General features: G+C 41.2%; 1 protein-coding gene across 2 annotated transcripts in view; it reads right to left on the minus strand.

The window, feature by feature from the left end:
• Positions 1 to 6,309: 6,309 nt before the first annotated feature.
• The window catches only part of LOC140741476 (tumor necrosis factor receptor superfamily member 16-like), a 130,528-nt gene continuing 119,109 nt past the window's right edge, over positions 6,310 to 17,728 (minus strand). For both annotated transcript variants that reach the window (XM_073071717.1, XM_073071716.1), the window contains one exon: positions 6,310 to 8,481. In XM_073071717.1, coding sequence (XP_072927818.1) covers positions 8,177 to 8,481 — 305 coding nt within the window. In that variant the 3' untranslated portion in view covers positions 6,310 to 8,176. The remainder of the gene's footprint in view (positions 8,482 to 17,728) is intronic.

Raw genomic sequence — 17,728 nt, forward strand, 5'->3', positions numbered from 1 at the left:
AATGAAAAGCCTCATCCTGAGAGCAGATGCAGCAGAGATGGTGGAAATCCAAGCAACACACACAAAATGCTGGAGGATCTCAGCAGGCCAGGCAGCATCAATGGAAAAGAGTAAACAGTCAACGTTTCAGGCTGAGACCCTTCATTTGGACTGGAAAATGAGGTCAAAGCAAGAAGGCTGCTTAACAAGATAAAATCACGTGGTGTTACAGGAAAGATACTGGCATGGATAGAGGAATGGCTGACAGGCAAGAGGCAGCGAGTAGGTATAAATGGGGCCTTTTCTGGTTGGCTGCCAGTGACTCACTGTGTTTCTCGGGGATCAGTATTGGGACTGCAACTTTTCACATTGTTTGTCAATAATTTAGATAATGGAATTGATGGCTTTGAGGCAAAGTTTGCAGATGATACGATGATAGGTGGAAGGGTAGGAAGCAAGGCGATTGCAGCAGGGCTTAGACAAATTGGAAGAATGGGCAAAAAAGTGGCAGATGGAATACAGTGTTGTGAAATGTATGATAATGTGTTTTGGTAAAACAAACTATTATCTTAATGGGGAGACATATCAAACATCATAGGTGCAGAAGGACTTATGCAAGACTCCCAGAAGGTTAATTTACAGATTGAGTCTGTGGTAAAGAAGGCAAATGCAATGTTGGAATTTATTTCAAGGGGAATAAAATATAAAAACAAGGAGCCTTTGTAAGAAACTAGTCAGGCCACACTTGGAGTATTGTCAACAGTTTTGGGCCCCACATCTCAGAAATGATGTGTTGTCATTGGAGAGAGTCCAGAGGAGGTTCATGAGGATGATTCCAGGAATGAAGGGGTTAATATATGAGGAGCGTTTGTCAGCATTGGGTCTGTACTCACTGAATTTAGAAGAAGGTTGCAGGGGGAATCTCATTGAAACCTGCCGAATGTTGAAAGGACTACATAAGGTGAATGTGGAGAGGATGTTTCCTATGGTACAGATACCCAGAACTAGAGGGCAAAGCCTCAAAATTGAGGGGGACCTGTTAGAACAGAGATAAGTAAGGAGGAATTATTTTCGCCAAAGAGTAGTGAACCTGTGGAATGATCTGCCACAGACTGCTGTCGAGGCCAAGTCTATGGGTATATTTAAATCGAATGTTGATAGTTTCCTGATTGGTCAGGGCATCAAAAGAGGCAGGTGTATGGAGTTGAGTGGGATCCAGGATCAGTCATGGTGGAATAGCAGAGTAGATTCGATGGGCTAAATGTCCTAATTCTGCTCTGGGTCTTATGGCCCAAAATGTCAACTGTTTACTCTTTTCCATTGATACTACCTTGCCTGTTGAGTTCCTCCAGCATTTTGTGTGGGTTTACTAGTGGCTCCTGATCAGTAACAAGGGTTAACTCCTGCCCATACAAGTACTGGTTGAAATATTTTGCATGCCAATCCAGAATCAAGGCCCCTCTGATGATCTGTCTCTCGTAAATGTTCTCTGCAGTGATAAGGTTGCGTAATGCACAGGCTATGGGGCATTCACTTCCATAACTCATAACATGTGACAGGACTGGACCTATACTATAAGGTGAGCTTCACTGTATGATGTGGATCATAATGTGTGAGTACAGTGCCTGATATCAGCATTCGGCATGGCATCTAACATTTTAACAAACTTTTGTTTATGTGTAGTGGAGAGTATATTAACTGGTTGCTTCACAGTGTGGTGTGGAAAATCCTACAAAAAGTAGTGGATATGGCCCAGTCCATCACGGGTAAAGCCTTCCCCTCCACTGAGCACATCTACGTGGAGCATTGTTGCAGGAAAGCAGCACCCATCAACAAGAACCCTCACTTAAACGGTCATGCTCTCTTCTCACTGCTGCCATCAGAAAGAAGGTACAGGGGCCTCAGGACTCACACCATCAGGCACAAGTAGTGAGACAGAGTAGATGTGGAAAGGATGTTTCCCATGGTGGGGGAGTCTAGGACAAGAGGGCACAGCCTCAGGATGGAGGGGTGCCTATTTAAAACAGAGATGCAAAGAAATTTCTTTAGCCAGAGGGTGGTGAATTTGTGGAATTTATTACCACAGGCAGCTGCAGAGACCAGGTTGTTGGGTGTACCTAAGGTGAACCTTATTAGGTTCTTGATTGGACATGGCATCAAAGGTTGTGGGGAACAAGCCAAGGAGTGGGGCTGAGGAGGGGAAAAGAAATATTAGTCATGAGTGAATGGCACAGCAGACTCAATGGGCCAAACGGCCTAATTTTGCTCCGATGTCGAATGGTCTTGTTGTCTATGGGAACAGTTATTACCCCTCAACCATTAGGCTCTTGAATCAGAGGGGATAACTTCACTTGCCCCATCATTGAACTGTTCCCACAACCTATGGACTCACTTTGAAGGACTCTTCGTCTCATGTTCTCAATATTCATTGCTTATTTATTTATGATTATTATCATTATTTCTCATTTGTACTTTCACAGCTTGTTGTCTTTTGCACACTGGTTGTTTGTCTGCCGTATTTCAATTATGGTTATTGGATTTACTGAGTATGCTTGCAAGAAAATGAATCTCAGGATTGTATTTGGTGACATATATGTATTTTGATGATAAATTTACTTTGAACTTTGAATATGTGACTAGTGACCAACTCTGACAACTGAGTTAGTGCAACTTTCAGCTTCACTATGCTTTTAGTGTTATATAAATGTATACCTAGCCCAATGGCGTAAATATGTACTCTAGGTTCATAAAGTTATCCTCCTTGCTCACAATCAACACAGGCCCATCTTAAGGCTGTGTACTTAGCCCATTGCTCTACTCTTTCCATACTCATGAATATGTGGCTAGGTACCATAAGACCATAAGATATTGGAGCAGAATTAGGCCATTTGGCCCATCAAGTCTGCTTCACAATTTAATCATGGCTGATCCAATTTTCCTCTCAACCCCAATCTCCTACCTTCTCTCCATATCCATTCATGCCCTGACCAATCAAGAATCTATCAACCTCTGCCTTAAATATACATAAGGATTTGGCCTCCACAGCAGCCTGTGGCAATGAATTCCGGAGATTCACTCTGGAAATTCCTTCCCATCTCCATTCTAAAAGGATACCCCTCTATTCTGAGGGTATTGAAGTACAGCTCAAATGCCGTTTTTAAATTTACTGATGGCACGACTGTTGTTGGTAGAATCTCAGATGGCAATGACGAGGCATATAGGAGTGAGGTAAATCAGCTGGTTGAGTGATATCACAACAACCTCACACGCAACATCAGCAAGACTAAGGAACTGATCGTGGTCTTCAGAAAGGGAAAGTTGGGAAAATATAGTCTTCATTGAGGGGTAAGTGGTGGAAATGGTGAGCAACTTCTGGTTCTTGAGTGTCAAATTCTCAGAGGCCAATCCTGGGTCTAAAACATTGATGCAATCATGAGACAAGGAATGCAGCAGCTTTACTTGGTTAGAAACTTAAGGAGTTTTGGTAAGTTATCAAAGACTCATATGGATTCATATAGATGTACCAGGAAGAGTATTCTGACAGATTGCATCACAGCGTAGTATGGAGGCTCCAATGCACAGAATCACAGAATACCACAGAGGGTTGTAAACTCAGACAGCTTCATAATGGACACAACCCTCTCCACTATGGAGGACAAATTCAAGAGGCAGTGCCTCAAGAAGGTAGTATTCATCACTAAAGGCCCTCACCATCTGGGACTTGCCTTCTCCTGATTACTTGCATCAAGAAGGATGTACAGGAGTAAAGACAGTAAAAACCTATCCTAATTAATGAGGCATCTGAGAAACAAGTGCAACATTGTTCATTGATAGGTCTCTGCCATTTATTGCCTATATCTAGCCAATATTCAATGAGCCAAACTGAAATACATCACACTCGTCTGAATTCTACTTGCCACCACTCCACTGAGAAAACAAATTGTGTAGTTACATGGACTTATGAAAAAAAATCACATTTTTATGAGTTACTGCTTCTAGTTTACAAATTAGAGATTGATAGGTTCTTGATTGGACACAGCATCAAAGGTTATGGGGAGTAGGCCGGGAAGTGGGGCTGAGGAGGAAAAAAAAATCAGCAATGGTTGAATGGTGTAGCAGACTCGATAGGCCAAATGGCTTATTTCTGTTCCCATGTCTTATGGTCTAATTCTATGTACATATACTCTAATAGAAATATTAACTCAGGGAATTATCTTATTTTTTTCTTTTTTTGTGTGATGTGGGCACCACTGGTAAGGCTAGCATTTCTTTTCCTTGCAAACATGGCGGTGAAGCAGGTGTTTGAACTACTGTGGTTATTATAGCAGTTATGATAAAGGTGAATGGGTCTGGAGTCACATGTAACCAAGCAGATCTCCTCTAATAAAGGACATTAGTGATGGATAAATTTTAGCAATGATTTGCCCATTGACCTTCTCAAATCCTCAATCGAAGTGGCAAAGAATTATTCCATGAATTGCAATGGGGAATTCATCCATCTGGAGGTCGGAACTTTCATCCATGATGGCTTAAAGAAAAGTGGATTGAGCAGAACTAACCACTGTTAACCTCACTAATCATCCTCCTCAAAGGTGGCATTCCACACAAATTTATTTCTATTTTACATTTACTCCATGTATAGGTCATACTACTCACCAAGCATTTTGAAACACAGCTAACCTCGGTAAAAAATGGCATCAAATAAGGCAAAGATGTGTTTCATTGCTTTTCTCAATCTTTGTTATTGCAATGTTTTCCATCACTTCCATCAAATGAGCTCTCGGAATAGAGCTGATCTTCAGTACTAACAGAAAACTGTTCCGTCTTCAATAACTACCCTTCAGAGCCATGGTCACCCAATATTTAAAAGCTTAGATGCACTTGGAGGCGAACCATTACTGCCACTTTCACTGAAGCATGAGAGGATGAACTGCATATTTAATATCCATAAAACAAAGGTCCTCTACTAACCTGCTCCAATTGCAACAGAAGTTCACATTAAGACACTAAAAATCATGGACTGCTTCGTATGAGCCATGAGCCATCTTTTCTTGGCCAAGATAGACCTCAATGATTAAGTTCATCACCACCTTCAGCACACCAGTTCAGCCTCAAAGCAGAATCAGAATCAGGTTTATTATCACTGATATGTGTCGCAAGGATGTTTAAAGATTAAGACCTTAGAACTGGCACAAAACTCATGGCCTACTGGACAGCAATGATCTGTATTCTTTTGAGAGATGGACTACTTAATGCAGGTACCCCAAGGCAATGGAAAAATACAACCAATGATTTATCTCCAAAGTTGGAAATCTCTCCTCATCTAACATCTCTTTGAGGCTCTAATTACACTTAATGAGCTATAATGGACACGAGTTTCCTCCTACATGCTTAACACCAGGTTCTGGAAATTACTGCTCTGTTCCAAGCTCTGTAATGGGAAAAGATGAGGTAGAAAGAGGGAAAGATTCGGGAACATGCTCTAGGCTACTATGAAGAAATGCAGCCTCCTTACTAACACCTAGAAATTTCCATGACTCGCCAAATTAAAGGAGCATTTGGAATGGTACTGAAAAATTCTGAATTCTGAAGAAGTGAGTAAATGAGTACATCATCATTAATCCTTAATCCAAAACAGGTGTTAGTTGTAGTAGTCACCAGTACTATGGCAACTTTTTGTTTTATTTTACTTCCCAGTTTATTTTTAATTGAATTTTAAATCAACAGTTGTCATTGTGAACATGGATTGTCATCTCTGGATTGTTGGTCCAGGATTGCTAACCTGACAATCATTGGTCAGATATGGAATGTCTGGGGTACTAAGTAAGAACAGATTTCAGGTTTGACAAAGGTGTATCATTATTAGAAAGAAAATGCAATCTAAAAATTGAAATCAAAAAACTAAGTTCAAGAACAGAAATGCACAATAATGTACTACAATAATTCTGTAAGTTATGTAATTGTGGGATTCATAAATACAAGATATCTACTTTCATGTGGTTTTCTTAGTGTTTCAGGTGGGTGTTTTCTATTGTTATTATTTTGATTTGCAGTAGGCATGAAGACTCATCACCAGCATCTATGGGAAAAGCTTTCTGATTCGTGAGGCAAGAATTTATGGCAAGGCAGACTCTTGCCTCAACTGAGAATTTTCTAATTGTATAATCCAAGAGATAGGCTTTGCTGACAGGAGGAATGGATACCACCCCAAGTCCTTTTTTAATAAAGGCGGAAGATAGCACAAATAAGAACAAATAAGACAATAACCCAAATGGACAAATATATACCATGTCCACTTTTTCATGTCTTTGATAAAAGTTCTAGTAAACATTATAATACTGTTAACTTTATTAATTAGTAAAAGGCTTGACATTCAGCAATCTGAAAGAAAATTATACATTTTGACATGAGCTTGAATTAAATATTTTAACAACTGATGCTCTTAAATCAAGATAATTTGCAGAAAGAGTACAGCCATGTTTAGCAGTAAAGGTTAATATGTTTTATACATTACATAGGTTCCTGACAGTTGCACACATTTTCAGCTGTCGAGGAACCTTAAAAAGATTGTCGGCACTTAATGGTGTACCTCTCTACCACAGCTGTGGGTCACTAGCATAGGAGACTTCCCCATTTTATAAAAGTATAACGTTCAGCCAACAATACAGCCTAAAAACCCAGCATGCAGGAACAGAGAGGAGAACACTTTATCAATGAAGGACAGAGCTCTCAGGTTGGCCAGTGGAACAATAATACAAACTAGTCAATTCAAAGTGACATGCTTACCATAGATACATCTTTTAGTCAAATACATTCCCTTAATTTGAATTTCACCTGAGAGCCCTACATTTATTGCCCATGCCAAATTACCCTGAGAAGGGTAGATACGACTGGATGATGTGTTTCATGACTTTACAGGTCATTTTGATATGAGACTGAAGCTACCTATGGACACCATAAATGACAAGTTTCCTTCCTGAAAATAAATCCTTATGAAGATTAGATACTTAACTGGACACTGAAATTACAGTCATTGAATAACGTGATGAATATTGTCAGCTGCCTTAAACTCACTCAACTATTTTAATCAGCTATTGTTTGCAAAGTCATGTTTTATGGCAATACTTGGTTTGAAGATTGGAAGAAAGCACTGGGGAAATACTGTAGTTAAGAATAACTGGCCTCATAGTTTAAATATTTGAGATTAATAGTGCAGCATTTTTGCACTACTTGAAATAAACAACTCAAAAGAAGACCTTGAATCTTAATGTAAACCAGTGATGGCAATTTAGTCTAGAATGGTTTAGAATCAGGAAGTCACAACTTCTATAACAAATGCTAAACTGCTAATACTTTCAACAATCCCATTACAAATTTATATTCAAAATGATCCAATATATTTCATCCCTTGTATTCCCAGATGAAACCAAAATTACTTTCATGGAGTTGGTAGGGAATTCTGTGACAAGATGTTATTCTCTCATCACAGCATCAGGCCCCTTGTCTCCTGATCAGAGCCATGTGATATTAGGGTGAAAACTTAGATGTAACAAAGGCCCCTTATGCTGGTTGAAACTATAACAAAACTTTCCCTGGCTATTTCAATCCCTGATACTTAATACTTATGCTTAGATTATTGTTAAAAATTCCAAAGTCATGTGGCATTGCCTTTTCTCTAAAGTTTGAAGGAATCCACAGTGAAAAGACACACAAACATCCTGGACTAAGAATTGGCCAGAACATCTCTGGTAGCTTTGGACTATGCTAGAATTAGTTACACAAACACTAGTTCAACACATGCGGAGAGGACTGCTAATAATGTACAGTTTTCTGTTCAGCTGAGAGTGCTGTAGCACAAAGATACAATGTCCATGCTTTGACCTTTACACACATGTCCTGTTTAGAACTTGGGCTTAACTAAACCTGGCCCATTTTAAAATGTGCACGTCATTTTTTTTATCTCTAACGACTACAGAAAAGACAAAATCTGATTTAATTACATGAACATGTTTCTGCTTCTGCTGCACACAGTCACTTTATACAAGAGAGAAGGCAGGACAATACTGAAAGTTATGCATCAGTGCACAGAAGGGTGTTCTTAAGCATTGAACTGAAGCCCCTTTTCCTTCAGACATTCTTTTATATCCAGTCATTCCAAATGAAACATTCAGGAGAATTAAGGCTGACAGGTTCGCTCTCACACGACCGATATGGCTGTGGGCTCATTGCTGAGGCTTTCAACAATGTCATCTCTTTTCAGCTTACGTAGAGCAGTGCAAAGTGCATCTGTGGTGGCGCAATCCTTGGCTGACCAATCGGAGAGGAGGGCACGCACTGGGTGTTCGTCTTGCCTGAAAGTGTCTATGTGTTCCTCACTGTAGCCCAGCAACCCAGCCAGGTTGCACCATTCTGACGCCTCCTCAGAAGTGTTCAGCAGTTGCTCAACCTCCTCCTGCTTGTGAGGAGGGAGGGCATTGTACAGACTTGGCTCCACACGTGTAGCTGAAAACAGGAAGGAGAGACAACAAATAACATTACAGTGACAGGGAAAATTGTCCTAGCATATCCTTCTACAATAAATTCAATCAAGTCTGAATGTTTCACAATAGATGTGTCTGACTGATGGGTAGCAGAAGAGTGGGAGCAACACAAAGCCATATGAATGCAGACTCAGATATGCGGCTCCACTCTTGACTGCTGGTGATCATAGCTAGAGAATAGCAAACTTGAGTTATAATGCAGAATGGCAAACTGGAGTTAGAATGCAGTACACATTGGACAGAGGACATCGCATTCACACGGTTGTAATGATATGATGGTATTAATCAATAACTTAGAGAAACTATTCTTTCCAAGATAATCAACCCAGGACATTCTCAAATCTGTGATCGTGAGCATACCCATGTCTGACCAACACTGGAGTCACTTCATGAAGACCCTGGAGAGACTTGTTCTAGAGTAGCTCCGGCCTATGGTTAGGCCACACTTAGACCCCCTCCAGTTTGCCTATCAGCCCCGACTAGGAGTTGAGGATGCCATCGTCTACCTGCTGAACCGTGTCTACGCCCACCTGGACAAGCCAGCGAGCACTGCGAGGATTATGTTTTTTGACTTCTCCAGTGTGTTCAACACCATCCGCCCTGCTCTTCCGGGTGAGAAGCTGACAGTGGATGCTTCCCTGGTGTCATGGATTATTGATTACCTGACTGGCAGACCACAGTACGTGTACTTGCAACACTGTGTGTCAGACAGAGTAGTCAGCAGCACTGGGGCTCCACAGGGGACTGTCCTGTCTCCCTTTCTCTTCACCATCTACACCTCGGACTTCAACTACAACACAGAGTCTTGCCATCTTCAGAAGTTTTCTGATGACTCTGCCATAGTTGGATGCATCAGCAAGGGAGATGAGGCTGAGTACAGGGCTACGGTGGGAAACTTGGTCACATGACGCAAGCAGAATCATCTGCAGCTTAATGTGAAAAAGACTAAGGAGCTGGTGGTGGACCTGAGGAGGGCTAAGGCACTGGTGACCCCTGTTTCCATCCAAGGGATCAGTGTGGACATGGTGGAGGATTACAAATACCTGGGCATACAAATTGACAATAAACTGGACTGGTCAAAGAACAGTGAGGCTGTCTACAAGAAGGGTCAGAGCCGTCTCTATTTCCTGAGGAGACTGAGGTCCTTTAACATCTGCTGGATGATGCTGAGGATGTTCTACGAGGCTGTGCTGGCCAGTGCTATCATGTTTGCTGTTGTGTGCTGGGGCAGCAGGCTGAGGGTAGCAGACACCAATAGAATCAACAAACTCATTCGTAAGGCCAGTGACGTTGTGGGTGTGGAACTGGACTCTCTGATGGTAGTGTCTGAAAGGAGGATGCTGTCCAAGTTGCATGCCATCTTGGACAATAACTCCCATCCCATCAATGTACTGGTTAGGCACAGGAGTACATTCAGCCAGAGACTCATTCCACCGAGATGTAACACTGAGCATCATAGGAAGTCATTCCTGCCTGTGGCAATCAAACTTTACAACCCCTCCCTCAGAGTGTCAGACACCCTGAGCCAATAGGCTGGTCCTGGACATTTCCACGGCATGATTAACTTATTATTATTTAATTATTTATGGTTTTATATTGCTATATTTCTTCACTATTCTTGGTTGGTGCAGCTGTAACGAAACCCAGTTTCCCTCGGGATCAATAAAGTATGTCTGTCTGTTGTCAGACATATTTCTTTTGTCCTATCCATCGCTCTCCCATCCTCCTTGCAACTTAAAACTAATCTGTTTTATACTTTTTTTCCAGTTCTCAGAAAGGATACTGGACTTGAAATGTTAACTCTGTCTCTCCTACCATGGACGCTGACTTGATCAGTTGATGTTTCCAGCATTATCTGCTTTTATTATTGGAGTCTATAAATTTGATGAAGCAATTTAAGATTATGGAAAGTACCTGAAGTTTCACATGGACCAGGAAGCATGTACGTACAAAGGCATCCTTGGAATTATCCTCCAGAACCAAACATCCCATCCAGCATTCAAGGTCAAAGAGTCATAGAAAAGTACAGCAGAGAAACAGGCTCTTCGGCCCATCTAGGCCATGCCAAAACCAGTTAAACTGCCTAGTCCAATCAATCTGCACTGGAACCATAGCCCGTCATATCCCTGCTATCCATGTCATAAATTAATAAAGGACATCTGAGAGGTGGCAGAGAATGACTGCAACCAATAGAACAACAGTGTATATTGATAGATAAAGTATCTTCAGGGAAAAAAATCAACAATTCAGAATGCTGAGGATCACCAAGTGAATGACTAACGTTAATTTTGCTCCTTTATCTATTTACAATTAGTATTCAAGCCAAGTCAAGTCGCTTTTTATTGTCATTTTGACCATAAACTGCTGGTACAGTACACAATAAAAATGAAACAATGTTCTTCCAGGACTATGGTGCTACATGAAACAACACAAAATTACACTAGACTCTGTGAGACAGCACAAGGCTACACTAGACTACGTAAAACAACATAAAAACTGCACTGGACTACAGACCTACACAGGACTACATAAAGTGCACAAAACAATGCAGGGCAGTACAATAATTAATAAATAAATAAATAATAAACAAGACAATGGGCACAGTAGAGGACAAATTTCAATATAATAATAAATTATGTAGATGTCAGTCTAGACTTTAGGTATTGAGGAGTCTGATGGCTTGGGGGGAGAAACTGTTGCACAGTCTGGTTGAGAGGGCCCAAATGGCAGGAGGGAGAAGAGTTTGTATGAGGGGTGCGTGGGGTCCTTCACAACGCTGTTAGCTTTGTGGATGCAGCATGTGGTGTAAATGTCTGTAATGGCAGGAAGAGAGACCCCAATGATCTTCTCAGCTGACTTCACTATCCGTTGCAGAGTCTTGCGATCCGAAATGGTGCAATTTCCGAACCAGGCAGTGATACAGCTGCTCAGGATGCTCTTGATACATCCTCTGTAGTATGTATTGAGGATGGGGAGTGGGTGATGGACTTTCCTCAGCCTTCACAGAAAGTAGAGATGCTGCTGGGCTTTCTTGGCTATGGAGCTGGTGTTGAGGGACCAAGTGAGATTCTCAACCAGGTGAACACCAAGAAATTTGGTGCTCTTAACGATCTCAACGGAGGAGCTGTCGATGTTCAGCAGCGAGTGGTAACTCTGTGCTCTCCTGAAGTCAACAACCATCTCTTTTGTTTTGTTCACATTCAGAGACAGGTTGTTGGCTCTGCACCAGTCCATTAGCCACTGCACCTCCTCTTTGTATGCTGACTCATGGTTCTTCCTGATGAGACCCACCATGATCATGTCATCGGCGAACTTGATGATGTGATTCGAGCTGTGTGTTGCTGCACAGTCGTGGGTCAGCAGAGTGAACAGCAGTGGACTGAGCACACAGCCCTGGGGGCCCCCGAATGACTGAGATCTCCCAGTCAGGAAGTCTAGGATCCAGTTGCAGAGGGAGGTGTTCAGGCCCAGCAGTTTCAGCTTTCCAATCAGGTGCTGAGGAATGATTGTGTTGAATGCTGAACTGAAGTCTATGAACAGCATTCAAACATATGTGTCTTTTTTGTCCAGGTGGAGGGTGGTGGCGATAGCATTGTCTGTTGAGCGGTTGGGATGATACATGAACTGCAGGGGGTCCAGTAAGGGGAGGTAGCAGGGTCTTGATGTGCCTCATGACGAGCCTCTTGAAACACTTCACGATGATTGATGTGAGTGCAACGGGACGGTAGTCATTTAGGCAGGACACTGAAGACTTCTTTGGCACGGGGATGATGGTGGCGGCCTTGAAGCACGTTGGAACGGTGGCGCTGCTCAGGGAGATGTTGAAGATGTCAGTGAGAACATCTGCCATCTGGTCTGCACATCCTCTGAGCACACTGCCAGGAATATTGTCTGGTCCAGCAGCCTTCTGGTGGGTTGACCCTGCAGAGTTTTCCTCACATCGGCCACGTCGGCCTGGTCATTGGGAGGAGGAGTGGTCTTCCTCGGCACCACATCATTTTTCTGCCTCAAAACGAGTGTAGAAGTTGTTCAGTGCATCTGGGAGGGAGGCATCACCAGCACAGGCAGGTGATGTTGTCCTGTAGCTGGTGATGTCCTGAATGCCCTTCCACATGTGCCACTGTCCTGGAAGTGGCTGTGGAGTCGCTGGGTGTGTGCACGGGTTGCCTCTCTGATGGCCCGGGACAGTTTGGCCCTCGCTGTTGTTAGGGCTTCCTTGTCGCCTGCTCTGAAGGCGGAGTCGTGGGACCTCAGCAGCGCACACACCTCCGTGGTCATCCATGGCTTCTGGTTGGAGTGTATAGTGATGGTCTTGGACACAGTGACATCGTCGATGCATTTGCTGATGTAGCTAGTCACTGATGCCGTGTACTCCTCTAAGTTGGTAGAGTCGCCATCGGTTGCAGCCTCCCTGAACATGTGCCAGTCAGTGTGCTCAAAGCAGTCTTGAAGAGCAGAGATGACTCCTGCTGGCCAGGTTTTCACCTGTTTCTGAACTGGTCTGGAGTGTCTGACGAGCAGTCTGTATGCTGGGATCTTAACATTTACCTCTAAAACCGAATATTTAAGACCAATGAAAGAAAATTAAGAAGTCAAATGAATTGAATTTAGAAACAGAAATATATTAACTTTTCCTTAGAGCCAGTATAAATAATTTTGTCAATATTGCCATGACTTCATTTCAAACATAATTTCTATCCATTTTATCCTATTGATACTTAAATGTTTTTGTTTGTTTTCAACTTCTAGCCACATGACAAACAACCTGCCACAGTTGCATAGTTTCCTTCTGGAGATGTTTTGTGTGAGATTATGTATAGGGAGGAATGACTTGACTGTGACAGGACCAATGTTCAAGAGGGAAACACAAGAGGAGCAGTGACTATAGTTGGTGTTGTATGCATGAGAGGGATTGGAAGGAAGGTGGCAAAATTTACTGATGGGCTTGGATGATAAAAAGGTCCATGAAAGAGATATACGGGTAGTTATCATTGCTGCTTGTAAAGGATTTGTGACAAGAGTTTCAAAGGAACCTTCAAAAACTGCCAGGACACAGAACAAATGTACACCCAATAGTCCATAACTTATTATTTTAATATAAACCTCATTTTGGAAATCCAATGGTATTTATGAAACTCAATTAATATTTTAAATCATCATTGTTAAAGAGAAAACTCAAGATTTGTTCAATTTCACAAATTTGTAAATTTGTATATTTTCCATGTATGTAGGTTATCACAAAGGGTATTCATTAGGTGTCACTTTTGATCAATGTGCATTGAATAGAGTCAGATGAAGCAAAATTAGGAGAGGTGAGGAGGAGGTGGCTGACCCAATATTGGCAACAATTGAGATGACCCTATTTCCATTTTTCACATACTGGTCACATTGTTATCAGTGGGAATGCATTTCAGCTGGTTCAGTTTGATGGAAGTCTGCAAATTCAGTTAACTACTCCTACTGACTCATATTTTAACAACCTGAAATTTTGACTGCTTCAAGGTCACTGACTCTAACAGTGTAGAACAGAACATCACGGATGCAGCTCCTGCGCAAAGTCCAGAATTAGGTGTGTCAATCCTGAAGTTTCATGACCACATCCTGGACAACCTTGTTTCTGTGTTCTTCTTGTGAAGTCCCTTCTCAGCTGAATACTGAACACCCTACTTGTACCTGACAGTTCATTTTACATAAACAAATAACTCCATGAGTGATTAAAACAAGCCATCTGTTTTAGTAAATCCATTATTGAGAGCCTGGATTGTTGAGCAACAATTTAAATTGCATTCAATAGTCAAGTTTAAATATTCCCAGCAAATGCTATCACTAATTGTTAAGAGGGAGAGAACAGGATTTACAATTAATGACAGTTTTGCTTTAATTACTTGGCTGACATTTCTTAAATTATATGTAAGTATTATGCCCCATTCACTGCATCTCTATTTTTAACTCATTTGTTTCTTTAAAATTCAGAAAACATTGAGAAGTTATTGTTAAGTATGAGCCTGCTTTCCTCAACCTTCCTGGTTTATTAGGAGTCAAAAATTAAATGAAATGAATAGGAAAATCAGGGATGCAATCTTCACTCCCATTTAGCTCATGAACAGCTTTTCTGGTGTTTTTTCTCTCTGCAAGGACATGCAAATGAATGTAAAAAGGCTTTGTGTCTAACCTCCCTCTGATAGTATCAGATATACCGTAGATTCCGGATTTTAAGCCGCTACTTTTTTCCCACATTTTGAACAGCTTTGAACTTTGCGGCCTTTAATCCGGAGCGGCTAATACATGATTTTTTTCATGCCGCCTCGTAAACATTTTGCCTCATAACAGTAGACCAATAAAATTGATGAGTAGTTCACAGAGGTCCAATGAAATTGTACGATAAATCAAGCGCACTTTCACAATTAAATTATTGTAAATCAGTCATTTGTACTCACCCTCATCAACATGGAAAACACTCGAAGCATTGTGCTGCCTTATGGCAGTTATTTAGTTTATAATATTTTCGCTTAGTAATTCATTTTCTAATTAAAGTTAGAAGAGTTTTAACTATATTTGTTTTCTGTACTACATCGCGGGATGCTATGACGTCACACCCGGTTTCGCGGTGTCTTGTGGGAAAACGCCGTTTGCGAATAAACGGAAAGGAGGGGGTCGAGCGGCGGAGCGGCATCAGACCCGAGTGAAAACGCTGCTTTTAAGTTAAAGGCGATCAATAACTTTTCCTGGTAGGCTGCAGTATATATATTTTTTACCAGTCGTTAGGAGATATTGGAATGTTGTTCAGTAAAGAAGTATACGCAACGTATATTTAAAAGTAGCCGCGTTACGGGCACGGTTCGAAAAAAAGCATTTGCAATATGTATTTGTTTTTGTTACCATATGGATTTAATTAAAAGTTAAAAAATCCTCACGTGTAATATCTTTCTGTGTAAATATCTCATATTACAACGTGGGACACCTGCGGCCGAAAATCCGGTGCGGCCTAAAATCCGGTGCGGCCTTTACAATTAAAAAATTGATTTTATTTCTAAAATTAGAGCCAGCGGCTTTTAATCAGGTGCGCTCTGTAGTCCGGAATCTACGGTAATTCAATAGAAAACAATCTCTATAAAACCTTTGAATCTACTTATGTAATGTCAGGATCAGGACACAGATTTTCAATATCAAGTAGAAATTCATTTCTTGATTTGTTAATTAAAAAGTTAGAAGTTTTGCTTTAGGGTATGTTGTAGGTTGCCACTTGCTTCCACCACAAAAGTTAAAATAAAGTGGGCTACAAGTTCTACTGAAGGTATTGCCACCAGCTGCAAATGTTATTGTATTCTTGAGTAGTATGATGCTGGATCAGGTGGGGTTTCTGGTCTGTTCTTTGCTTAGGATGGAGAGGTTTATAGTGCCCTAAGCTGTTTTGGGGTGGAGGTTAGGGTGAAATTGAAGAGGGGTTGGGACCTCAAATGAGAGTGGGGAGGAAGGGGTGCGGGAGTGGTATAAGCAAGCCCCAGGCTGAGATGTTGACCTCAGTGGATCTTAAGGTGTAGAGCAGGACAGCCATAGGGCCAAGAAAATGGACAGTAATTTAGAGAATTACTCAAGAGGACTCCCAATAAACTTTTGCATTAAAAAGACCTAGTTACATTGGGAATGCTTACAGAATAGCCTGTGCTTCCTCATTATGCTCAATAAGGAGTCCAAGCCTTGTCATGGTAGCAAAGGTGACTTCCTTCAGGAACGGTCCAGACAAATTTCCAAAGTGACAAAAGAGAACCTGAAAATCTCATTATCACACCTTTCCAAAAATGAAATATTGATTATCAATCACATAACACTGAATAGAGAGTTAAATTTCAAAGCAGTAGTCATTAACTACCATCTAGAAAAAAGGATTGATTTTGATACTTTTGAAATACAAATTTGTTTAATTATTTAAGTTTATTAATGTGTCAATGCTCAAGTTTAAGCCAATGCTGGGGATAAAGACAGTTAGCAAACTTAAAAATTAAATTTGTCATTCCATTCTTCTACCCCTCACCTGTTATTCCACACCCCCTCCTTGACCATTAGACACAATTCTTTACGTTACTACACTAGAACCCAGAAGGCTGGAAGAATTCCACTGAGGCAAGGATTGAAACCCTGCCATAACAGATGGGTAATCTCGTACGTCAACTGGCTCAACCAGTTACATGTTTTCAGGTAAAGTTAGCTGATCTTCACAAACATGCTTTTATAGTGCAAGTTTTAAAGACACACTGGCACTGAAGTTTCAATGGCTACCCCTCTACTGACACAAATATAGAACCCCAGGGGGTGCAGACCCAATGCAAAGACGGGGATGAAGTGAGCAACACCGAGATATTGATGACCTGCCTGTCAATATTTGAGGCAATGAACTGTTAGGCTGAATATTGAGTGTCTGTTTTTTTGCATAAGCAATTGACCTGTCAAGTAGTTGAACCAGGCCATCTGCTTCCAGTGGATGATTATATGTTCCGATGTGCAAAGCTGAAGCATTTAATTGAAACAGGACAAGACAACAAAGTAAATTGCATTAATAGACAGGATTTAATTTTCCCAGGAAATGAATTATTGCCAATTGTTGAGATCAGAACTACAATTAAGGCCTGTTTCACAGAAATAAAGTCACCAACAACTATTTTTAATTACACTGCAAGTGTTGCATAATATTTAGTTGCATCTCTTGATATCTTATTGAAAAACCTTACAAGTGAAATGCCAACCCCTTCTCTCAATCCCTCTGTCTCCGTCACATCTGCTCTCAAGATGAGGCTTTTCATTCTAGAATGAAGATGTTCTCCTTTTTCAAAGGGGCTTCCCTTCCTCCATCATCAATGATGCCCTCAATCGCATCTTTTCCATTTCACAAATGTCTGTTCTTACCCCATCCATTGTGCATAATTCTGGTCATTCCACTATAGGAAGGATATGTTTGTGCTTGAGAGAATGCAGAAGGATGTTGCCTGGATTGGAAGACTTTAGCTATGAGGAGAGATTGGATGGGCTTGGTTTACCATTGAGCAACAGAGACTGTGGGTTAACCTGGCAAGGATATATAAAGTTCTAAGAGGCATAGAGAGGATAGATGGTTAAATACAAAAGAGTATAGATTTAACTGGAATGAGGGATTTTGCTTTCACACACAGAGTGGTTGATATCCAGAATTCACTGCCAGAGGATTGGTGGAATCA

Source organism: Hemitrygon akajei, chromosome 18, assembly GCF_048418815.1.
Source record: "Hemitrygon akajei chromosome 18, sHemAka1.3, whole genome shotgun sequence".
NCBI classification, from domain to species: domain Eukaryota; kingdom Metazoa; phylum Chordata; class Chondrichthyes; order Myliobatiformes; family Dasyatidae; genus Hemitrygon; species Hemitrygon akajei.